General features: G+C 53.5%; 1 protein-coding gene across 2 annotated transcripts; it reads right to left on the reverse strand.

Annotated features, from left to right (window-relative positions):
- Positions 1-2,156: 2,156 nt before the first annotated feature.
- Positions 2,157-23,382, reverse strand: CDC42EP4 (CDC42 effector protein 4). 2 transcript variants are annotated; one of them, XM_058561475.1, is made up of 2 exons: positions 23,035-23,382; positions 2,157-4,166 (listed from the first exon to the last, which is right to left on the reverse strand). In XM_058561475.1, exon 2 carries the CDS (start codon positions 4,057-4,059, stop codon positions 2,989-2,991), a length of 1,071 nt encoding a protein of 356 aa, XP_058417458.1. In that variant the 5' UTR covers positions 4,060-4,166; positions 23,035-23,382; the 3' UTR covers positions 2,157-2,988. The 2 variants fall into 2 exon arrangements, with proteins under 2 accessions (XP_058417458.1, XP_058417459.1); XM_058561476.1 differs by lacking the exon at positions 23,035-23,382 and adding an exon at positions 21,966-22,568.
- Positions 23,383-24,473: the final 1,091 nt, after the last annotated feature.

Below are 24,473 nucleotides of genomic sequence, written 5' to 3' on the forward strand. Positions count from 1 at the left end.
AATCCTGGGTGCGTGGTTGTGGTGGAGCGAGGAGTTTGCACTGTGTCGGAGCCACAGCTCCTCCTTGGGTGCTCTCCCTGCACACACCTGGGCCTCATGAACAGTGCATTTTCTCCCCGGTGGCCCGGAGCTAGACTGCAGCCCCCAGGGTCCCCATCCCCGCTGGGCTGTGGATGTGCCCCAGTCCACCCCGTCTCCCTTCCTCCCTCGGGGCCACCACACCGCCTGCTCATAACTCCTCTTAACCCCGTCCCTTGTTAGCTCTAATGAGCCGCTCTAGGGGCAGAGGGACCTGGGCGACAGTTTAATTATGCTTCTGATTGCTTCCCAGGGAGAGGGAGGATGGGTACAAGCCCAAATTTCTCTGCAGACGCTCGAGGCAGGAGCGGGTTTCCAGGAACTCAGCCACGCCGGGCCCAGGTGGGAAGGAGGGTGTGTGAGGGGCTTCAGCTAGCAGAGAGCCACCCTGCCAGGCTGATGTCCCCTTCCTAGAGACGCCCAGGCAGAGGGGAAGGCGGCTGTGAGGAAGGGAGGGTGGTGAGGCAGGAGCTGGGGGATACAGTGAGCTCCCCCAGGGCAGACACCCAACCTCACTTCCTGGAGGAAGGAAGCTTCGAGGTGCCCGTTGAGTGGTGAGGTGAAGAGCATTTTGAATCAATAATGTTCTGACTGACTACTTGATGACTTTGGAGAAGGTGGCCATGTGGCCTCTTGGGCATGTTTTTTCTATAAAATGGGGACACGAGTTTACCCCACTGGGCCACGAGGCTGAACGGAGAACACGCCGCCTGTAAGCTGCTTCTCCAGGTCAGATGGTAAAAGCAGAGGAAAGGGGAGGGTGGCATCTCTTCCAGCCTGCAGAGCCTGCTGTGTCCTGGTGGCGACAGCTCCCACGTGTCGGCACCTGCGGCTTGGGAGAACACAGCCTCCCTCAGTTTAACAACTGTGCCAACGCCATGTCAGTGACTGTGTCTGACGCCCGCCCGCAAGAGCAGCAGGATTCCCATTTCACAGATGGGAAGTATGAGGCATGAAGCAGCTAAGAGACAAGTGCCCGAAGGCCCCCAACTGTATGTAGTAGTTGGGACGCCAAAGTCCCAGAGCCCCGAAGGGCCTGCCCAGGCAGAGGGGCACGTGGGGCCTTGTCCTTGGAGCGGCTGGAGGCCAGTGAAGGAGGGGAGGGGCCCAAAGGGATGGAGGGAGAAACCGCATCAGGGCCCCAAGTGCTGTGGAGGCACGGGCAGCCCCAGGACCCCCAATCCACACCCCCATCCCCCCGCTCCTGAAAAACCCCTCCCCAGAAGCAGAGACAGACACCAGGCGTGCTATAGGGCTTTTTTTAATGTTTCCTCACTGTTTTAACAATATCATGAAAAAAATATACAGTTTAGAATCTGGAACTGACCACTGTCTGGATGGGGTTCAAGGGCAGCTGGCAGAGGCTGCACAACCCTTCCGATTCCTCCCCCACCGTGGGAGCTATGCACCGACAGGGCGCTCGAATCAGGAACTAAGTTAGTGTCTGAGCCAGGATCTGGCAAAATATGGGAGACTAGAGGGGCTGGATCCTGGGCTAGTTAGTTCTGTTTGTCCCTCCCCTCATTGGCTACAAGGGGTCAGGAGGAGGGGGGTCAGCCTGTTCACGGGACAGAAAAATAATCATCAGTTAACCCTGGGGCTCATACCTGAGCTCCCACTCAGTCCCCTTGGGCAGGTTACAGGACACAGAGGGAAATTTGAGTTTAGGAATAACAGCAAGTAATTTTTTAGCATAAGTATGTTCCAATATGGCATGCGGCATACTTATACTATAATGCTAAATCTGGGAACCTTGTACCCTTGGACCCTTGCCCCAGAAGTGGGGGAGGGGGCCAGCTGGGAGAGGCCCAAGAAAGGAGGGGGAAGTAGAGAGAGAGAGAGAGTGTGTGTGAGTGTGTGTGTGTGTGTGTGTGTGTCGGGGCAGGGGGCAGACAGGGAATAACCCAGTCAAAAAAGCTTTTATCCCTCCATAGGAAGCATATATTATTAAAAAATCATTTTCCAGAAATTTTCGACACTGGCCGCCTTTAGTTGTTAATAGCTGTGGGGAGAATGAGACATACACGCACAGACACCGACACCATATAGTTCTAAATAAAGTTTGGAAGCGCTTAGTATAAAGGTTTTCTAAAAGGATTTGATTTTCCTTCTGGTGGCAGACCTGCTAACACGTTCCTGATATTGCTCTAGAAGGATTTAAACAGAACAAGAACGAACAAACAAACCCATAGAGACTGAGCGAGTGCTGCAGCCTGTTCCTAGTGTTGTCCTGGAAGGGCCCCTTCTTGAAAATTCAAGAAGCCCAGGGATTTCCTTCCGTTCCCCATCCTGTTCTCTTCCCCGGGAAGGGGACGCGTTTAGTGTACATATTCAGTCCAGCTTTACTCCAAGGGGCTCCAGGCTTCCGGTGCAGGAGCCAGGGACGGAGTAGGGAGGGGCTGGGACGTGTGACCACCGCCTTCCTCCTGCCACATGCATTTACCCTGGCAACCACCGCCAGTCACAGCAGAAACACCAGGAGAGACAAGGTGAGCCAAGTGTCCTTAGCCATTGTACCGAGGCTGCCACTGAGCTGACCTGCTATTGCCGCACGAGGCGGGAAGTCAGGTTGACGTCTGGCATCCATCTGAGGCCAGGGTGGAGGAAACGGAAAACTGACTTCTATTTCCAGAACACAGTCCCGTCCTACAGAGCTTGGGGAGGGCAGGGTGTGCAATGAAGTCAGGCACCCAGTCGGCACCCAGGCCAGCTCCTCAAGTCCTCCACAGGCCCCCAGGCTTGGCCAATGCCCCTCATCCATGAGGTCCAGGATCTGTGGCTGAAGCCAGGCTCTTGGCTGCCCATGCACCAGAAGGGGGAAGGGGGAAGGGAGAGGGGGGAAGGTGGTGGTGGGCTGGGGGCAGGGAGGAGATGAAGCCAAGAGTGTGGAGCCGCCACCTCCTGCCCACCTCACACTCGGATCTCATCCTCTTCCTCCTCGTCCATGAAGGAGAACTCCTTGTCGGGCTGCCTTGGGAGAGTGGCCCGGGCCCTGTCTGGCCCCCGGAAGGCAGGGCTGCGCTCCTCTAGGACGCCCGAGGTGCAGCTGGAGAGGGAGCTGCTGTCCCTCGTGGTGTGGCTGCCCACGCTGCGGGCTGAGCCTGGGCTGGGGGCTGCCGCGGCCCACCCCTCGTCATGCAGAGCCTGGGGGGGCAGCGGGGGCAAGTCCGGGCTCGCCTTGCCTTCCTGCCTTGTCAGGGGAGGGGCCTCTGCCACTGAAGGGGGAGCCTCGGTGAGACTGCCTGCTGGGTCATCGTCACCACGGTAACCGCCGTCCTCCTCCTCTGGTTCCCACTCCTCCTTGTCCATGATGCTGAGGACGTCGCCCAGCATGGAGGGCCCCAGGTCGATGTGGAAGGACATGATGGACTCCGCATGCTTCAGCCCAAAGCTGGCCTTGGGCACGACGGGCAGATCTGTCAGGTCCCCGAAGGCCTGCTCATCGAGGAGGGGGTCGGGGGAATGGGGGGCAGTGGCCCCATTCCGCCGGGCTACCGCCTCCCCCACGCCCGCCTCCTCCTCGCTGCCCTCCCCAGCGTTCGCCTTCCTCACGGGGCTGGACGACAGACTCTTGGGGAGCTTGCTGGAGCCCTTCTCTGCGGCCTCCTTCTCGTTCAGCTGGGGCAGCGACATGGCGTTCTTGACGAAGAGGGCCGAGTCCCGCAGTGAGCCCAGCATGTCCCTCTGCTCCCGGTCCCCCCTGGTCACCGACTGTGACCGCTTGCTGCCCCGGAACTTCCGGGACAGGAGGCTGCGTTTGGAGGATGAGGAGGAGGCCTGCTCATCCAGGGACTCACCGTCCAGCTCGCCAGCCTTGCTGTTGAGGAAGGAGGTGTCCCCAAAGGCGTCCCCCGCCCGGCCCACGTGCATGGTGTGGCGGAAGTCGCCCAGTGGGGCACTGATCATCTCGGCCGTGAGGTCCACTCGGGACCGGCGCTTGGAGTGCACCGAGCTGGACACCAGTTGCTTGAGGATCGGCATCTTGCCCGATGACGAGGGGAGGCTGGCCCTCCCGAGGCAGCGGGCAGGCCTGGGGTCAGATCTGAAGTCCGGTGGGTGGAGGGGGTGGTAAGGAGGAGGTCATAGAGCTGCAAGAAGAGAACAGCAGGCAAAGGGTTAACCCAGGCTGGTCACGCACAGAAGCCCATCTACCCATGGGTGTTATTTAAACCCCAGCTCCCACCAAAATGAAATAATGTGAAATGAGCCAGCAATCAATTGTATAACCCTGCCTATTTACTCATGCACAGGCTCTATAGTTAGGGGAGCGCTCTTTGCAAATCTGGTTAGAGTTCAAGTAGCCACAGACACTTTCCCTGAAACTCAAGAAAGAGATGATGTTTCTTCAAAAGGACACGCAGCGCCCCCACCTGGCCCTGCAACCAGGATGCTGCTAGAGAGAACATGACCACATTTGAGGATGTGGAGGTGCATAGGCGATTCCACACACTAGTCTAGGAAAGAAATTCTGAGTCTATGACTTGACTCCTGTGAACAGCTAGTTTGGAGACATGCTGTAAGTTCTTCCTGTTGTCTGACCTCCATCCCTGTGAAGTTACTGTGAGTCACAGTCTGCCAAGGAGGGATAGGACAGCACAGGGCCCAGAGAGACGCTGCCTGGCACTTCCACATATGTGGGCGGCCCAGCTTGCTTTCTGAATCAGAGTTGGGGTGGGGCTACTTGGACCCACAGAACCAGCTCCCCAGCCTTCCAGTCCGTGCTGGGTGTCCCATAAATGAGGATCCCGCCTGTGACATCTCCATGGTGGGGCCCCAAGCTCTTTGCCGAGGATCCACCCTCCACCTCGCAGGGAAATCAAGACTGGAAAACTCTCTCCCAATTTCTTTAATCATTAGGGGTGCAGAGAGGCAGGGACTAGACCCTAGATGGCTTAGGTCCCTTAGGATCTGCAGACCCCCAGGTGATTAACCTGAACCAAAGAACAGCAGGGGGCCATCTGAAAGCTTGAGGTACCACCCACCTACGCAGCTCCTGGCAAGGGCCAAGTTGAAGTTCTGTGTTGGAGCGAAACCAGCCCCTTTCCCTCAGGTGGGACCTGCCCCAGATGCTAAACCCAACAGCACAGGGCTGAGCAGGGTAGGGAGAGACGGGTGCAGGGATGTAACCAAGTACGGTGGGTGAGGGCAGTGCTGGGCCACCCGTTTTGCTAACAGCACAATTCTCAATGGTGTCCTCATCACAGGCCACCCTTCCCACTGCAAAGCTCAACCTGTGAGTGCCCCCTCCAGGTTTCTTCCCACTCCTGGCTACTGCACCAAGCTAGGCCACCACATCCCACCTGGCCCCTGCCATCAGCCCAACAGGGCTCCCTGCTTCTCCTTCGGTCCCTCTCCAGTCCATCCTCCACCTTTTAGCTAAAACATAACTCCCCAGTGCAGACCCCTTGATCTGGTGACCAGTTCCCGCCTCCCTTCCCAACACCATCACTCGCTGCTCTGCTACCCTTGCACGTTGCCCCAGTCCCGGAGCTTCTGTCTCCTGGACTCCAGGATAGGACACATGCAGTTCCTTGCTGGAATACCCCGTCACCTGATTCACCCAACATCCTTCAGGGCTCAGCTGAGACGTCACTTCTTCCGGGAAACCGTCTTTAGCCAGGGAGAGTCCTCCCGGCCAGCTCTCCCCCCAGCCCCCAGCACTCTGGATGTCCCCTCTCTCAGCAGGCACTGGCTACATCATTCTTCCCTGCTGGCTGGCCTGTAATCTTCCCACTGGACTATGAGCTTCCGGAGAGTTCCAAAGGGCCTGTTCACCACTGAATCCCATCTAGCGGTACATGGCACAGTCGGCCTTCAAACACCTGTTGAATGGCCAACACTTGCCCCTGCTCCTTAGTTTCTCCCTTTCTGCCTTCTCAAGCCCAGTGACAGCACTGGCTTCGTTTCAGCCTACAGCACGGCTCCAGGGCTCCCGGCTTGACCGCTCTGTGCCCTCTAGTCCCCAGCCCCCACGCTCTTGTTCCTTGTCCGGTTGCTGCTGCCCAGCCTGGTGGCTCCCCCGCCTGCAAGTGACCCCCACCCAGGCAGTCACTCCAGCAAAGTTCTCTGGGGCGGGCGGCAGGAGCCAGGCACCAGGGCAGACCTGCCACACAGGTGACCTGGGCTGGGCTCAGAGCCAGGTGAGGACTCTCCTGGAAGGCCTTGGGTGCCCCATTACAATCAGCTCTCCCTCCTCACTCTCCTCCTCCCCACCAAAACCTTGGAGAAGTTAGCTTCCCCTACCCCTAACCTGAACCCTCCCTCCTGCCCACACCCTGAGACCTAGCCTCTAAACAATTAGCCATGGAACAGCTAGGCCCGAGACTGGCAAACATTTTCCATAAAGGGCCAGAGACAAAATTTTCAGCTTTGTGGCCGATACCATCTTTGTCACAGCTACTCAACTGTCTTTGTAGTAGGAAAGCAGCAGCAGACTATATGTCAACATTTAGGTGTGGCTGTGTCCCAATAGAACTTTATAAAGACAAGTAGTGGGCCGGATTTGGCCTGTGGGCTATAGTTTGCTGACCCCTAAACTAGATGCATGAAAACTACTGGCCTCAGGGTCCTCCCCTTGCCATTGCTTCAGGAAAGAGTTGCCATATATAACCCTCTGGTAGCAGCAGAAGCCTGAGGGATTTCAGGCCAAACTTTGGGGAAAATTCTCTTTGGCTAAAAAAGAGAGAGGTTTACTGAAGCAGTGACTTCTCCCGGTTCATGGCCTCGAGAGCAGAGCTGGGCTGGAAGCTGGTCTCCTGGTCCAGCGCTCTTTCTTCTCCACTCCAGGCCTTTCTCTGGCCTTTGGTGGGTAGCATCACTGGTCAGTTACCAACACCAATAGAATGCTCCTCCCCACTTGCAGCCAGAGGAATCCAGAGAAAGGAAGAGCCTGGCTGCTGCCTCCAGAAAGTTCTTGTATAATCCTAGAGCAGATTCTGACAGTGTTGACACTTTGGGCCAGATCATTCTTTGCTGTGGGGCCTGTCCTATGCATTGTCGGGTGTTTGCAGCATCCCTGCCCTCTACCCACTAGATGCCAGTAGCATCCCTCCCCCACTTGTGATAACCAAAACGTCTCCAGACATTTCCAGATGTCTCCTGGGGGGCAAAATTGCCCCAGATCGAGAATCCCAGTCCTGGAGTGAGAACACATATGTAAAAAAAAAAAAAAGCGTGTACTGTTCACCAGGTCAACAAAAAAAAAAAAGGAAAGGAAGGGGGCAGAGAGGGGATGTAAACAGTCAGAATTGTGGGAACACATTATATGAACTTCCAGAGTTGCGTAAGGGTTTCACTAGAATGGCAGGAATCCCCAGGCCCAGGAAGCAACTTTAAGTGCGGTGGTTTCCTCAACTATAAGTGCTCACTAGCGAGAAAGGGAAACCACAGGCCCAGCTACCCAGGACTCAGCAGAGAGGGTGCAGACCCCTGTGGCCACCCACAGGGACCAGGTATCCTGGGGAGGAGGGTCCCCACTATCCCATTCACCCCTCTCCTAGCACATTCTTGTAGGTAGGTCTAGAGAGCAGCAAAGAGGGGGGCTGGCAGGGAAACCCCTAGGGCAGCCCTGGGATGGCCAGCATCCTGCACGGCCCTACACCCCAGAAAGATAGCGACAAGTCTGGCCGATGCTATCTGCTGCCTGTGGTCTTGCGTCCTGGGGTGGGAACGGGGCTTTGTGGCTTGTGAGAAAACAAGCTATCTTCAATATCCAGCATGAAAAAGTCCTGAGAGTTGGGGCCCACATGGAGCCTCCCACGTGTCCCACTGTCCAGTGAGGAGGGGCTGCAGGACCTGGCAGTCCCGGGGCGGGGTGAGGTCTGGGCCTCTGGGCTCCCTGAGCTAGAACTCAGACTGGACAGGCCGGGCTCAAGGGCTAGGGAGAGCTCACTCCCTGGGTTGTTTTTAGGTCCTTGGTTTCATGGCCGCTGAGTGACATCGTCACCCTAAGCTTCTAACAGAGAACAATCTGGGGGTGAGGAGACGGAGCTTAAGTACAAGCAGGTGGCCCAGGCCCGTCCTGGAGGCAGTGCAGGAGGCCTGAGTGCACCCCCGGAAGGGGATCGTGCCAAAGGGAGCCGGTGGCTCAGGGTGGGGGGTGTTGCTAAGCACAGTGACTCAGCTCTGGGGAAGTGGCTAAAACAGCCTGCCTGACGACAGGGTGGCCACTCCCCATGGCCTGCCCTGGGTGGGACACCCCCCTCCCCGGAAGCACGTCCCACTTTCCTGGCAGAGCAAAGGAAAATGGAGCAGCAACTCACAGCTCTCCCTGCCTCTCCTCCGCCTCTGGTGGAACCCGGTTCCTGCACCCTTGGCCCCACTGACCACGGGATGCTCCTCCAAGGCAGGAGCAAGGAGCCTCCCTGGAAGGCCAGACCCCTGCTCGGGTTTACATCACACCCTCGGCTCAGCTCTGCTCCTGGGGCTATAGAGCGTAGCCCTGGCCTGGACCTCTCACTCATCCTCCCAGACACGCTGCACGGAGAGCACTACCCTCCCAGACCAGCCAGCCCAGCAGCTCCTAGACAGAGAGAAGGACAGGCTGGACCAACGCCCTCCAGATGCCTAGGCAGTGGCCCATCCCTGGCAGCCGGGCCCAAGGCAGGAGACAGACCTGGGCTCTCCTGGGCAGCCAGGCAGGTCTCCCACTTTGCAGCTGACCCCGCAGCTCACTCCAGCACACAGAGTACACATGTTCAACGCCCACGCCACCGGCCGGCTGCCCCTCCATCGTTTCCCAGGGGTGTTCTAACCATCCACCCAATACGGACACCAACGTGAGTGGACGGAAGGGGGCATTTGGCGCATGATGACTTCACTTGTGGCTACAAGAGTCTTCATTCATTTACTTTTTCTTTCATTCATTCATTCATTGACTTACTGCATCCTCACCAATTTTCTCATACTCTTCTAGGCCCTGGAGACAGAGCGTGAAAATAACAAGGTGGACAAGCCCCTGCCTTCCCAGGGCACACCTGTAGTATGAGTGTGGGTGGGTGGGAAACGGGGCTGTGAACAAGCTAATTAAACAGTATCTCATAGTCCTCACTGTCACCTCAAGGGACAATTCAAGCAAGTGTGGGAGTCATGGGCCTGGGGGGGGGGCCCTCTGAGGAAGGGGCACTGTGAGCTGAGAACTGAATGATGAGAAGGAACCAGGCACGTCAAGAACATTCCAGCAGAGGGAACAGCACATGCAAAGGTCCTGAGGTAGGAACAAGCTGTGGCATTTGAGGAATGGAATGAAAACCCAGAGGCCAGATCGCACAGGGCACTCCCTGTAAGACCAGGTGGGAGTTTGGATGGTGTTCTAGGTGCGCAAGGAAACCAACAGCAGTTCCTAAGTAGACGTCATCCGATCTTCCTATTTGGAAGTTCCCATGGCTGCTGGCATTGGAGGCATGGAGCAGGGGCAGCAGGAATTCAGGGCAAAGAGGATGGGGGCCAGGATGCAGGTGTGGCTAAGGAGATGGACAGAGGGGGACACATTCAGGGCATGTTTTGGAGGTAAAGGCACCAGGAGCTGCTGAGGGGCAGGATGAGGGAGGAGAGAAAGGGCAGACTCAAAGGGGCCAGGCCTTCCAGGGCCACTTCAAACCTCTTTCCCAGTGGTGGGTCTCACCTGGTGGGCCATGGACCTTTCTCCCAGGGGTGCGACCAACATTCCACCACTAGGTAGAACTTAACTCTGCAAAAACAGGGGAGGCACTCTGCTACACAACGTCTGTCAGCTGGAACAACTCTCTGAAAAGGTTGTGCAAGAAACTCAGTGTAACACGGGCTACGACTCTCTCTGAGAGGTTCGAGGCTATGGCTTTTGTCACCAGAGAAAGGTCTGGTGCTTTCTGGAACGTTCACCAGCCTTATCCTGTGAAGATAAGTAGCCCCAGTGAAAGCGGAAGACTGTTTTATTCCAACGGTGCGACAGGACTGATGGGCAGCTAGTGAATGGGCAAGAACTGTGGCTGCTTTGATCCACATTGTTACATGTTTCCAGAGGAACTTCAGCGGGGGCTGTGTGGAGATTTTTGCTGACTGTAGTACTATTCAGAATCTCTCAGTTCCTTCACGTGCACTGCCAAAAGCCCTCATATTTGAAACTGCGCTCTTTGTACCAGGAGGTTAAGAAGCATTGTCTGAAAATAATCTGAGCCTGAATAGCCACAATTAAAAAAAAAAAAAGCCCTGGATGGGAACATGAAATATCTTCATCATAGCTCCCGCACCACTTGTGTATCTGTGTCAAATATGTCCTTAAAATACCTGGGTGTGGAAGGACCACACTCTCAGAGATGGAGACACTAAATTAAGGGACTTGGCCTAGGTCATGGATCGAAGCCAAGGCTTTATTCCCACACCAGGCTTCAGCCACTGAAATAGCCATGCATTATCCAAAGTGGGGGCCCCCAGCACATCAAAAACATGGAGCATGTAATTTATGTTGTGTGTGTACATATATATACACACACATATATACACATTCGTACATATACATACGTGTATTTTTTGTAGATTATATACATATCTATTGTCAATCCACGCATCAATTAATAAGTTTTAGCTTTCCTTCTTTTTTTAAAAAAATCAATATACATAGAAGTGCTGGTGTTTTCTTCCCACATCCCAGTGGATTTTCTTGCACACACCTGGGGGTGTCAAATGACTCCCACTGAGGCATCCTGCAACTTTATAGATTCCCAAGACGGAGAGATGGAGGACACCCCCAAGATTATTCACCCTGGTGGCCTTGACGAGGCTGTTGGGGCAGGGAGAAGTACTTGCCATGGAGCTGGTGAGGGACCCAGGTGGCACAGGAGCCCAGGCCTCCTGTCTCCCAGTCTAAAGGTCTTTCCCATGCTAACAACGCCAGGCACCAGGCTAGACCTTCTAGTGTCTGTTACCCATATTATGCCCATAGTAAGAGCTGGGAAAGGGAAAAGGAAGGACCTCCCTCTCCCCCTGCAGCAGGTACTCGGTGCCACCAGGCAGGCAGAGAGGTACAAAACCTTGGACCAAGAGCTGTCAGAGTCCAAATGATCCCAGGATGGAGTGGTCTTGGGGCATCAGCAACTATGGTAGTTTCTTGAAATAATGGCTTTAAAATGAGTCTGATTCAGCAACCTCCAGACTGGGAAACCTACCCCATGGAACTATTTCAAAGCAGGAAAAGAGTCACACACACAGGTATTCATTGAAGCCCTATTCACAATAGCAAAAGATGGAAACAAGCTAATAGCTAACAATAAGGAAGTGGCTGAGAAAACCAGGAGCTGTGGCTCAGCAGATGATCCTGCAGGCAGGAAAAGTGGGGGCTGTGGAGACTTTACCAAACTGCACTAAGTGGAAGGGAAAACAGGCAGACCTTGTACTTGTTTACACACAGTGATCACAACCCTGCACAAACAGGCATTCACGAATAAAGACTCAAAGGGCATGCGGAGAAATTAAGAGTTATGTCAGCCTTGAGAGGAAAACAGCCTTTTTATTTTTTAAGTTTATTTTAATGTGGTAATGCTGCTTTAATAATAATAAAAATCCCAAAGCATCAAAGGCTTACGGAAAAGACTTTTAATTTCAAAACCCGCTTAGAACTATCTAGTTCTCAGGGCACAGTACAAGGGATGGAGCAGGGGCTGGGTGAGGATGGGTCTTGGTCCACACACTCTCTCATATCAAAACATCTCCCAGTGACATCTGTTCTCTTTCTCTTCTACCCCCCAAACCCTCCCCTGCAAGCTGGACATGTTTATTAGGTCCTCGTTTTATTCTAAGTTGTCTGGGAGGAGAAAGTGGGCAATCTATAACAACCTGGTGTCAGGGGAAACAGAGAGCTTAGGACTCCCCCAAAAGAACTCACTTCCCAACAGCTGCTTCCTGAAGCCTGAGCCTCCTCAACTGAGCAAGAGATGGGAGATAACAATCCTCCCCAACCACCACCGGAGACTGGACAATTTCCAGTGACACTGAAGCTCTAAGCTGGAGGCCAGCCTCCCACATGGGCGATCCTACAGTGGGATCCTATCTGGGACACCCTGGGCAGCTAAAGGTTCTGCTTCTGCTGGTTCTACAGCCCCAGCTCAGTTCTTCTGATGGCTGCAAGGGAGCAGGGAAAATGAGGAGCGGGGGTCACACAAGGACAACCAGCACCCCAGTGTTCCAGCAACTGGCCAACCACCAAGTCGTGTGCAGAAGTAGCAAGACTGGCAGCAGTTCCCATTTATTGGGTGACTGCTACATGCCAGTCATTGTGCTGGGGACATCCTACACTTATGCCCCTCACCCTGCAAGGAGGGTGTCACAATTGCCCTCATTTTTTAGAAAGGGAAACTGAAGCTCAGATGGGGTGAATGCCCTCGTTCACTCTCCCAGCTACTAAATGGTGATTTGAGCCCATTTCTGGCAGACCTTGGAACACATGGTTTTCTGTATGAGGTGATGCCCCCTGGCCCATTCAGATGTCCACAGCTCAGAATGTCCACACGAAGGGACACGAGTAGGATGCGATCAGGGAGGCTGTTTATCTAAGGTAGACCTTGGAACCAAGGCTCACTAGACTGACTCCCCGTTAGAGATCTGCTCCCAGGGATGTCTCAGACGGGCTCCTCCTTACTCAGGATCTCATTCCCACCTCCTGCTCTGAGGAACCTCCCAATGTTCTGATTTCCTGGGAGGTGAGAGGTGGGTGGGGAGGACCACCCTGAAGTAGAAGCCTGCACTCCACTGGCATATTTAGGAATGGGCCGAGCACAAGGTCCTGCTTCAAATATTTCTCATGCCTGTGCTGCTCCAATCTCCACCCTGTGTTTCTCCGTAGTTCCAGCTGCAAAGAAGGAAGACCAGAACCCTGACCCAACCTCTCTCCTAGAACCTGCCAGGCTGGGTACCTTGTGCTTGCTCCACACTCCTGCCTGCCAGCCAATCCAGACCAGGCTCACTGGCCCAAGGTGCCACTGCCCAGCCTCGTCCCGGCAGATCCCATTTCCCGGAGATAAACACCCTGAGCTTTGGTAGCCTCTTCCTGGAGGAAAGGGAAAGGGAATGCGAACAAGGCCTCAATTTCACCACGTGCTTCCCACAGCTGCAAGCAGCCGATGCACGTTCCCCAGGCATCCCTGCTGGGGAGGCAGGGAGAGAGGAGTATTGCTGGGGAAGGGGGTGAACTCACCCCCGGTTATCAGGACACTAAGATCTTGTCAGAGCAGGGCTCATCGGGTGAACTGCACAGGGAAGAAAGAAATGGTCCACACCAGAACTTCTCAGTGACTTTCACTTTCTGCTGCCTCTCTGGGGGTTATTAAATAATTGATACCTACATCGTCCAATATGGCAGCCACCAGCCTTATGTGGCTATAGAGTACTTGAAATGTGGCATCTAAATCGACACGTGCTAAAAGGTAAGATACACACTGCAATTCAAAGACTTAGAGAAAGAGAACGTAATATAGCTCATTAATATTTTTATATTGATTGCATGTTAAAATAACAGTATTTTGAATATATTGGGTTAAATAAAATGTTAACTTCACCTTTTAAAATGTAGCTATTAAAAACGTAAATTATAGGGGCCGGCCCCGTGGCGTAGCGGTTAAGTGCGCGTGCTCCACTGCTGGTGGCCCAGGTTTGGATCTCAGGTATGCACTGAGGCACCGCTTGTCAGGCCATGCTGTGGCGGTGTCCCACATAAAGTAGAGGAAGATGGGCACGGATGTTAGCCCACCGCCAGACTTCCTCAGCAAAAAGAGGAGGATTGGCGTGGATACTGCTCAGGGCTGATCTTCCTCACAAAAAAATAAATAAATAAAAATGTAAATTATATATGAGATTTGCATGGTGCTTCTATCAGATAGTGCTGATTTCAACGTTTTACCCTTTTATTACACAAGCAGTACTTTCCATTGTTGATGGATAAATAAAGCCAACCATTGTTTACATTTGGTTGAACATGTTTACGTGTTAATAAATAACGCTCCATTATTTTAGATTAAGTCCTAATTTCCCAAATTTTACATTCAGTGGGCCCCTGAAGAATGTTAGGCTGCTTCAGTTTTGTTTGAACTCTGTAACAAACATACTTCCAGCTCAGCCTGAGCAAGTTCTTATTTCAGGAGGATACATCCTTATAAGTGAGTTAAATTACTTTCGTTTCTTTCTTTTTTTTTTTTTTTGTGAGGAAGATCAGCCCTGAGCTAACATCGGTGCTAATCCTCCTCTTTTTGCTGAGGAAGACCGGCTCTGAGCTAACATCTATCGCCAATCCTCCTCCTTTTTTTCCCCCAAAGCCCCAGTAGATAGTTGTATGTCATCGTTGCACATCCTTCTAGTTGCTGTATGTGGGACGTGGCCTGAGCATGGCCGGAGAAGGGTGCGTCGGTGCGCGCCCGGGATCCGAACCTGGGCTGCCAGTAGCGGAGCGTGCGCACTTAACCGCTAAGCCACGGGGCGGCCCAATTACTTTCATTTCTTATTGTTAACTTGTTCTCCAGAAGGTTTTACAAGTTACAGAACCACCAACATGGGACGATGGTCTTCAACACCAGGCGTTATATTTTATTTAGTTGAATCAAAAACAACAAAACACAGCAACCACCACCCTCACAAACTCGTAATTTGCGTTTCTTTAATTACTAATGAGGGTGAGCGTTTAAAAACTATATATTATTGGGCTGATCTTCCTCACAAAAATAAATAAATAAAAAATAAAAAAATATATTATTGGCATCCGTATTCTTTCTCTTGTAAATTGCTTGTTGAAGACTTTTGCCCATTTTACTAGGGGTGGAGCGGGCTTCACTTTTTCCAAGGGATTTGTAGGACTTTTTAAAATATTAAAGCTATTAAAATTTTTTGACCATCATATTTTGCAAATATTTCTGCAAATTTTATCATACACTCATTTTCATTGTGGTGATTTTGTTGTTTTCTTTTCCATAGAGTGCTTATTAATTTTCACATGGTCAAACCTGTTTTATGGTTTCTGGCTTTAATACCATGAAGCAAAGACCTTCCCCACTCCCAAGTTTATGACAATATTCACTTCTTCTAAAACTATCAGGTAATGTAATAACTAAAAACTACTCATAGAGGAAAATACTAGAAAGAAATACACCAAAGTAAAGATGTCTGTGGCTTATAAAATTGTGGGTCATTTAAAATAGATTAAAAAATTAAAATATAACAATAATGTTAGTTACTGATTCCTTATAGAATTGTTATAAAATACAAGTAAAGCATCAAATGCTACCTTCAGCAGATACTAGATTCGTTATATACAGACACCACCCACCCATGGGTCTATTTCCAGACTTCTTTATCTGCTATGCCTAAACCAGGCCTACACTGTCCGTCTGTAAAATACGTTTTGAGTATCTAGTAGGGTAATAATGTCCCTCCTTTAACTTTTTTCTAAAATTTTTTTGGCTTTTCTAATGTAGTTCCAGATGGACTTTAGAAACATTTTATTAAGTTCCAAAAGAAATCCTGATGGGATTATACCGGAATTGAAAGAAAACAATAAATTAATGTGGGAAGAACCGCTTTTGTCACAACATCAATTCCTCATATCCATTTATTCAAGTCTTTTAGACATTCTCCATTAAATTCTGTGGGTTTTCTTCCGACAAGTCTTACACGTTTCTTGTCATGTTTATTCTGGTTATTTTATGGTCTCTTGGTGTCGTGAATGGGTTTTGCATCCTCCCCCTTTTCATAGCTATATCTTCTGACTGGTTATAGCTGGTATATGGGGAAGCTACTATTTTTTTATTTATATATATTTAACGGTCACTCTACTAAGCTTGCACTTTCTTACACACTCTAATCAACTCTATGATTGAATCTTTTGGGCTTTGCAAGTAGACAAGCCCACCATCTGCAACTAATAATAATTCTGCCTCCTCCATTCCTCATTCTTATCTTGTTATATTTGCTACAATTGCCAATATAATGTTGAATACTACTACTGACATGGAACATCTCTGTTCCTGGCATTTACAGTGACATTCTAAGCCTCAGTCATCCAAGACAGTAGCCACTAGCCACATAGGGCTGTTGAGCAGTTGAAATGTGGCTAGTGCAACTAAGGGACTAGTTATTTTATATTTTATTTTAATTATTTTAAATTAAAAAAATTGATACTTGATTCAATTATTGGAAACCTTAAGTATCTTTAAAACAACTTGAGTACGTGAATCTACTTTTTCAACTATCAATTTCATGAAATCCAAGTTCTAAATTTATGAATTTAGCATCCAAATTGAGATGTGCTATAGGTGTAAAACACACACTGGACTTTGAAGACTTTGTATGAAAAAGTAATGTAAAATATCTCATTAATATTTTTACGATTATGTGGCGAAATGACAATGCTTTGGATATACTTGGTTAAATAAAACATGAAAATTAATTTCGCCTGTTGTTAGGTTTTAAAATGTGGCTACTAGAAAACTTAAAGTTACATACGTGGCTAGCATTATATTCCTATTGACAGCGCTGTTCTAGGGTATTTCCATCAATCATGATGCACACCATTGGATTCGTACAGATATTCTCAATCATCTTAGAGAATTTATAGTTCCTACAGTTTATGGGAAGGTGATGCCAATCACTTAGCCAGGCCAAATTGTAGGAAAACACACTATGGCTTGGATAATTTACCCTTTAACTGCTAGAAAATATAGAAGAGGATGTCCAGTCTATTAAACACTGACTTGTAATCAAGAGAGCTGTGGAATAACATTTCTTTCCCAGGGTAGGATGTGCCAGCTATCAAGACTGTGTGCTAAGGAACCCATTCCGGGAAATGATATCCTAGATCCCACTCGTGGACCTCAGATGGACATGCCCTCCCTGGACTATGGGTCATGGAGGAAGTATGAGAAAGAGAACTAACCTTCATTGAGCTTTTACTCTGCACCAAGCTAGATGCTTAATTTTGATTAATTTTTCTTTCTTTCTTTTTTTCCCCCAAATAACACACTGTCCTAGGCATTTGAAAGACTTTAGCTCATGTATTCTTCCCAACAATCCCATGGAGTTAGTATCATCAGCCCCATCTGCAGATAAGAAACTGAGGCTTACAGTCAAATGACTGCCCCAGGCTACAGTTGCTAAGGACAGCGCTGGGAGAAGAGTCCAGTCTGCCTGATTCTGAGCCCTGGACTTTCCCCACTCCACCGTAAGGCATATCAGGGAAGGGTCAGAAGCATTGCTGGGGCCCAGGCCTCTGAGATCTGATGGAGGTTGTGGATGCATGAACACCCTTAGGATGCAGTTTTGCATAGAATTTCAGGTTAAAATCTCCCTCGTCTGGGCACCCCATTCCTCACCACTCCAGGGAACGTACAGAGAAGTCCTAGGAAATACAGACCACAGCCTCCCCTCCTCTAGGAAGTCCACCCTGTTGGGAACACGGCTCCTCGTGGGCTGGGACTGAGCCACTCTCTCCAGTCTGCTCCTTCATCTTTGTCCGTGCATTCACCTCCCTCTTCACCCCAGGACTACATCTCAGGCCAGGGGAGGGAAGGCAATGGGAGCGGGGGGAGAAAGCCTCCCTCACCACCTGGGGATTAGAGCAGCTCGGGAAGCGAAGGGAAAGGAGTGAGCCACGGCCTGGGAGTAACAGGAAGTGACAACTCTGGAGCCAAGACTGCGAGGAAGGACATCCAGCAACTTCGCTTGATTACAGGGCTTTTCCTGGAGATGTGTGTTTCCCGGGAGCTGCCAGCTCTCCAGCTCCCATCACAGAGGGAAGAGCCAGGAGAGGGGAAGGGGTGCCCGGTAGGGGCCCCACCGCCCCCTGCAGCGCAAGTCTCCCTCAGCTGGGAGAGACCGGGCTGCTCCTCCCTCCTGCAGGGGCTCCGAAGGAAGCGGCGGGGCTTGAAATCAGATCTGCCTGGCCTTGTTTGGTTTCACTTTGCTTCTCCTAAGGGCAGAGTGCTCAGCTGAGGAGTGGGGAGTGAAAGGACACTCGGGGGTCTCCAGAGGGAGCCGGGTGGATCTGGACTCACTCCAGAGCCGGCAGATCTTCCCCTGCTGGAGCGTGCAGCGTGGGAGTGAAGAGCATGGACCCTGGAGCCTGACTCCCAGGTCATAAGCTGGCTCGGCCACACTGGGCAAGTTACTTGTGCCTCAGTTTCCTTATTAGCTTTCAAAGCGACTGATAACATTATGTACATCCTAGCATTATTGTGAGGATTAACTAAGCTAATATATGTAAAGCCCTTAGCACAAGCACGCATAAGGGGTAAGCACCCTTACATATCTGCCGTGAAGATGATGCTGTGACATGTTCACTCTCTCAGCAGGTGCCCTGTGTCCATACCTTGAAAGGTAGGAGAATTCCAGCATCCCCAGTGACACTGGCCACTGTCACTCCCCTAAGTTCAAAGAACACACATTATTAACCCGGGACACACACCTCCAGTGCTGCCTGAGGAGACCTAATCCAAAAGGCCCCAGGGCTGACCGCTTTCAAAGTCCTTGGGGTCCTTACGAAGAACAGTTGTGGGGGGAGTGGTGCTCCAAGCTTCCGAAACCCTGGTTCAGATCGCAGTCCCTACCAGTGGTGGGGTCAAGCGGCCAGAGACATGGTTTCTTTCCCCGCCTGACTTCCCTCCTCCCTTCTTTACCTCTGACCTTTACTGATGCAGAGTGGAGGAGCCTGGCTTCTCTCGGGACAGGACTTAAGCTCTTTCTGATTTCAGTTGGAAACAGGTAGACGAGGTGGAGGAGGGAAAAGAGAAACTCCTCCCACTCTTCCTAGGATGAGGGTCCGATAACTTGGGACTCTGGGGGACCCTGGGTGCTACCAGCAACAAAGAATGCACAAAACCTCAACATGATCAACCCCCAATAAAACACAGCCTGGTCCTTGTACGGAACCAGATTCGCATTAGAGGTGTCCGTAAACTGTCTTGCCAGCCCTAAGGAGGTTCCTTTTGAGTTCTCTCAGCCTTGCTACTCCCACTTTTGGATTGAGCCTTACTACACCCCATGGTGGGGGGTGGGGTGGGGCAGGCACTAGTCCCCTTTTGATGCTTCAGGGCCGAGGGTGACATTCTAAGGGATGGAGAAGGGCTGCACTGAGTGGGAACCTGAGGGTGGAGAGGAAAAGGGGCAGGGAACAGAAGCCGGAGCAGCAGAGCCTGGCGTCACCGTCACACTGGGGAGATCAGAAGCCAGGGCCTGCAGGTCAAGTTCAGTTACCAAAAGAACTGTGTGGACACAGGTCTGGGGAGAACTCAGAGACCCCCAGGGAGGCTGGAGGCTGCCGTGGCTGATGCCATGTGCCACTCTGATGGCCAGGACAGAAGATGGTGGCCCGAGTGGTCTTGGCACTGCTGCTTTTCAGATGCCCTCAGCCTCTGGGATGAAGGAGCGAGGGGGAAGTGCCAGCAGTGCGGAGCGGTCTCTTCCAGGCTGGTAAGAAGTGTAAGCCCTCATTCATGGACATGCCCCAAACTGCCCTCGCCTGACCCCCAGGAGAGACCATCCCTCCACAGGGGAGGCTGAGTGGAGACCACCAGGAAGCTCCATTCCTGGCAAAGGAGGGCTCTGAATGCCAGCGCTGCCACCCTGGCATGGAGCCCCGCGCTGCAAGCTGGCAGTGCCTGAGGGAGACTCTGATGGACATCACTGGAAGGAAGCCCAAAGTTCCACAAGATGCGTATTTCAAGCTGGAGCTTCAGGGACACGGTGAGGGGGAATGTGGGAAACTAATGGCTAAACTTCCTTCACCTCCTTCACACGCATGGCGAGAAAAGAAGGGCCGCGCCCAGCCACATACGAATCCCTCCCAGCACAACCATCCAGGTCCCTGTCCAGAGACGGCTGGCATGGGCCTATCCCCCCTGGAGCACCCCAGAAATACTGCTGGAGCTGGCCTCCAAGACCCTCCACCAGAACACTCCAGGGTTTGGTTCCTTTTCCCAACATTGAGGAAAGGCCTCTGGTACATAGGTCAGAAAACCTAAGCCCGGCTTCCAGGGCAAGATTGCTCAACCCCTGTGCCTCCGCCCTCAAGCCTTATCTCTGGCATCAACCCAGATCCTGTTCCTCCAAGGGACAGACTCCTCCCTCCCCCACAGAGAGACAAGCTCCTCTGAGCCCGTGAACCTCCAGCCAAAGGAGGCTAGAGTCACTGCCCAAAAGCAATCCCGGATGCTCTGACCTCTGAGCTCTCCCCTCCCAACTAATCCAAACCAGAGAAGGAGGGAGAGACAGACAGAGGTGGGTCAACAGCACACCTTGCCTGCCACACACCTGGGCACAGCCTGTGCTGGCCACAGAAATCAGTCAACCACTCCAAAGGTGGAGGGGGTTGAAATCCCTGAACCACAGCCAAGCTGAGGCCCTTCTGGGAAAGCTCCTGACTTGAAAAGAAGGATCTAAGATCCCTCTCCCAGGCCAACACATGCCCATCGCCCACAGTCCCACTTTGTAGATAAGACTCTTATTTGCTTGGGGCTCCCTGGTTTCCAGTCCCGTGAGAGTTGGACTGCCAGGTTCTAAGAGGCAGCAGGACAGGAGTGGGTTGGGTGCATATATCAGATGGGGATGATCATCAGTGGGTGGGCGTGTGTAAGAGAGTCATGAGGGGAAAAGAGAAGAGGGGCCAAGAAAGAGAAAAAGATGGAAACCTCAGAAAATGGAAGAAATGCTCAAAGTAGAGGCTGGAGCTGGGGAGTGCAACATGAGCAGTTGGTTCTCAATGAGCAGGGGCCCCAGGAACTCAGGGAGACATCAGAGGGGCCAAGACACCCCAAACTGCCACCTCCTGGGAGCGGGCTTACTTTATCACACCAGCTCCCTCCCAGTCCCTGCGAGGTTACCAGGATCCCTGGGAAGACCAGAAGAACCCACTTGGATACCTCCCAAGCTTCACTGAAGCCCTGTAGTGGGAAAGAGCAGCTGTCCTCAAGGAGTGCAGGGGCAAAGTCCAGGTTCAGAGGAGATAAACCACACTAATCAGTCAGTCACATGGACAGCTCACCCGGGGCACCTGATGAAAGCTGGAACCCACCTGGCACCCCCACTCACAGCAGGGTCCTAGCTACCCCACAGGGAGGAGCCTCGCCAGTCTCCAGTGGATGCCCCATTATCGCTCCCGGAGCCCTGGGGCCACCTAGAGGCCTGGCTGGACCCAGCCCTGGTCCAGCCAACTCCCCATTTCTGGGGAAAATCCACAGCTCAGCTCCCCCTTCCTTTGTGCCCTGTTCTTTGTTCTCTTAAAATTCAGTCCATCCTGCCGGTGGTCCCCTCCTCCACCCCAGCCTCAGAAAGGGGGCGGAGGCGTGAGGAGTATTAGAAATCCAGACTGTGCAGAGAAGTTGCATCGCAGGAGGCCCTCCTGTAACTGGGCCCCTCATTGTGTACGCTGGCTGGCTGGCTGGGGAAGGCTTTCTCTGGTCCAGATGGCTGCTGGGGTAAGGATGAGGGAGATTCTCCCTCCAACACCCCAATCGCTCTAGAGAGGAGCCGGGGGCTTCACAGCCCAGGGACCCTTTCCCCATTCAACTGCTCAGATACAGGGGCAAAGAATAGGCACCGTGGACGCAGCCGAGGGCCGTGGCAGCCGGTCAGATTGCAAGTGGTGACAACGAGGAAAGAAAAATCATCGTATTTCCCTTCCATTCTCCCAGGGAGAAAAGAAAACTTCCAAAGCCCAGGCTGCAGTACCTCGTCGGGAAACACAAGCAATCTGGTTTGAATTAGCAGGGAGCACCCCTCCCCCAGTCTCTTACACACACACACACACACACACACACACACTCACTCACTCACTCACACTCTCTCTCCCGGCTCAGTCCTCTCCCAGGGAGCCCGCCCAGCCTCAGCCCTCCAGCCCCCGTTCCCGATTCCCGCCCAGCTCCCCCGGCCAGGGCACTCACCGGCGGCGGCCCAGCCCGCAGAGGAGCTCACAGGGCACGAACCAGGGGCAGGGGGCAGTTTTGTACTCCCGGCTGGGGGCGCTCCAGGGAGAGGGCGGAGCTAGAGACGGCCCATCGCAGCTCTGCCGCCCCAAGCGGGTGATTAAATCATTAACCAACCGCTCCCGGCCCGCGGCCACGCCAGCAGCGCTTTGGCCCGGGTGCACCCCGCGCGCGGGTCCCGCCCGCGTGTTGCTCCCTCCTAGGCTCCAGAGGGGCCGCCAGCTCCGCCGGGCCCCACCCCGCAAAGAGGCGCCTCGGCCTCCAGGTCTTCCGAGGAGGCGGGCGGGGCGGGAGCCTGGCGGGGAGGGAAGGGTTCGCGAGGGAGGGGAGGACGGAGAGAGTATTTGTTTCCTCGGCCATTCCCTTCCAGGCAGCTCCTTCCCTCTTTTCTCCCCGGCCCGGTGACGTTGGGTGGTGTGTGCTGCAGTGTGTGTACGAGAGAGCGTGTGTACACGCCTCTACCACTACAAGCGAATAATTCGGTTATTCATGGAGAACTCGGGGCGCACACACGCCCCTCTTGGGGAGACCGCGGGCTGCGCGCCGCCGATTGTTGTGCTCCTGCCCACACCGGCACACACCCCATTCCTGGGCAAGGGGGTGGACCTTTAACACCCCCGGCTCCCCGCCCCCGTCCCACCCCACCCCACCCCCATCTCCACCCCACCCCCACCCCCAGTAGCGCCCTGGGCCGGACCAGCGAATCCCAGTCTGGGAAGAGGAAATCGAGTCGGAGAGAGGCTTCGCCCGGCTGCCACCCTTTCCTCCCCAAACCCGCTCCGCTCGGACACAGGGTGCGTGGCTCGGGTCCCGGGCTCCCGAGCCGTCCCGCACGCGCCGCGGTGAGAAGCGACCGGCGCCGAGGAGTGGGGGTCTCTGTGCCCTTCTCCCCGCCCCACGGTCCCCTATCGCGGCGTTTTCAATCCTCCCCACCCCATAGGGGGGCTCGAGCCCCCCAAGCCGAGCGCACTCAGGCCTCGCAGGGCGCAGGTGGCTGTTACGGCAGAAGCGGGTGCCCGTCGCCTACCTCGGTCCGCAGAGACCCGAGCGCCCGGCCGGCGCGGCTGCGCTCTCCGCTCCGTGGGCTCCGCGCGGCGCCGGGGCTGGCGGCCCATGTCAGCGCCCGCGTTTGTTTCCCTCTCGCTCTCGGGCTTTCAGGGCTGGGAGCCGCTCGGACACTCCCCTTCCAGGCTCCTCCCGCGCCCTGCCTCCCGCACCCCTCCGCGCTGATGTCACGGCGCCGCCGCAGCCAATGGCTGTTGGGAACCTCAGCCCGGCCGCTCGGCCTCCTAGGTTCAAATCCGAAAGCCTGAGACTTTCGGAGCTTCAGGTGGGGCGGCCTGGGCCCGGAGGTCGGCCAGGACCCGAGCTGATGGGGCCCCGGGCCGCCCCCGCTCGATGCGCTCGGGCCCCGACCCCCCACCCCGGGCCCTCGGGATCAGGGCGCGACTCCCCCGGGGGCCCAGCGCGAGGCCCTCCTAAGGCTCTTCCCTGTTCGGAGCAGTGACTGGAAACCGACAACCGCGTCCCGGCGGTGCTCCCGGCTCCCTCCCTCCCGGACCCAGGACCGACGGGAGAAGGGAGCCCGAGGGTCGGCGCCGCCCGGGTCGTGGATTCCATCCCAGGCTCTTCCTGGAAACGAGCGGGGCGGGGAGGAGCCAGCCCGAGGCCAGGCCCAGAGTGGGTGTAAGAAGGGTGACCTGTCTTTGGCCAGCCCACTTTCCCAAGTCTGCCTTTGCCTCCTGAGTATCCGCTGAGGCAAGTTCTGCTCCAGTTGAACCTCAAGCGGGATGAGCTCCTGAGTACCAGGCCTGAATGCTATGAGAAGCAGGCCTGGGGCTCGGGTCTTGAAGAGGAATCGCTTCCACTTGTAAATGATCGTTACTAATCAATGCCAGCGGTGAAACGTTCAACAGGAAAGCGGACACAGCACCACGTGAAAGTTCTCATGCTATCAGTCGCTCCCTCCCCTGGGTTTTAAAGGAAGGGGCTGGAGATGGCTGAGGCTCCAGACTCCCTCTCACCAAAACGGCCTTCCAGGGGACCCCTCAGTGGTCCCTTTGGGCTGGTGCTTTCCCCCACATTGCTCCCAGTTGTAAGTCCTCCCCCACTGCTGGCCTTTCCTGCTGAAATCACAGCTTAAGTCTTATCTGTTCCCAAAATAACCTTCCTGATTCTCCGAGGCACCTCCCCCCCTTATCTTTCCCTCCATTTTTAACAAATTGTTTTGTCTTTAGGGCTGTTAGTAATTTGTTCTTTTTTACAGGTGTCTGGGGTTTGACCTTCCCAGTTAGATTACATATCAATTAAGCATACCTCCAGGACAAAGTCTTTCAGGCCCTTTGGAATTCTTCTGCCCCTTATACAAATTCAGTGCTCTGCATTTGAGGCTCCTTCCTCAAAACATTTAACATTCATTGAGGGGCCGACCCCGTGGATTAGCGGTTAAGCGCTCGCGCTCCGCTA

Source organism: Diceros bicornis, chromosome 18 (genome assembly GCF_020826845.1).
Source record: "Diceros bicornis minor isolate mBicDic1 chromosome 18, mDicBic1.mat.cur, whole genome shotgun sequence".
Taxonomy (NCBI): Eukaryota; Metazoa; Chordata; class Mammalia; order Perissodactyla; family Rhinocerotidae; genus Diceros; species Diceros bicornis.

Excerpts from the sequence above, each read along its gene's own strand:
- CDC42EP4 (XM_058561475.1), bottom strand. The coding sequence starts at position 4,059 with ATGCCGATCCTCAAGCAACTGGTGTCCAGCTCGGTGCACTCCAAGCGC.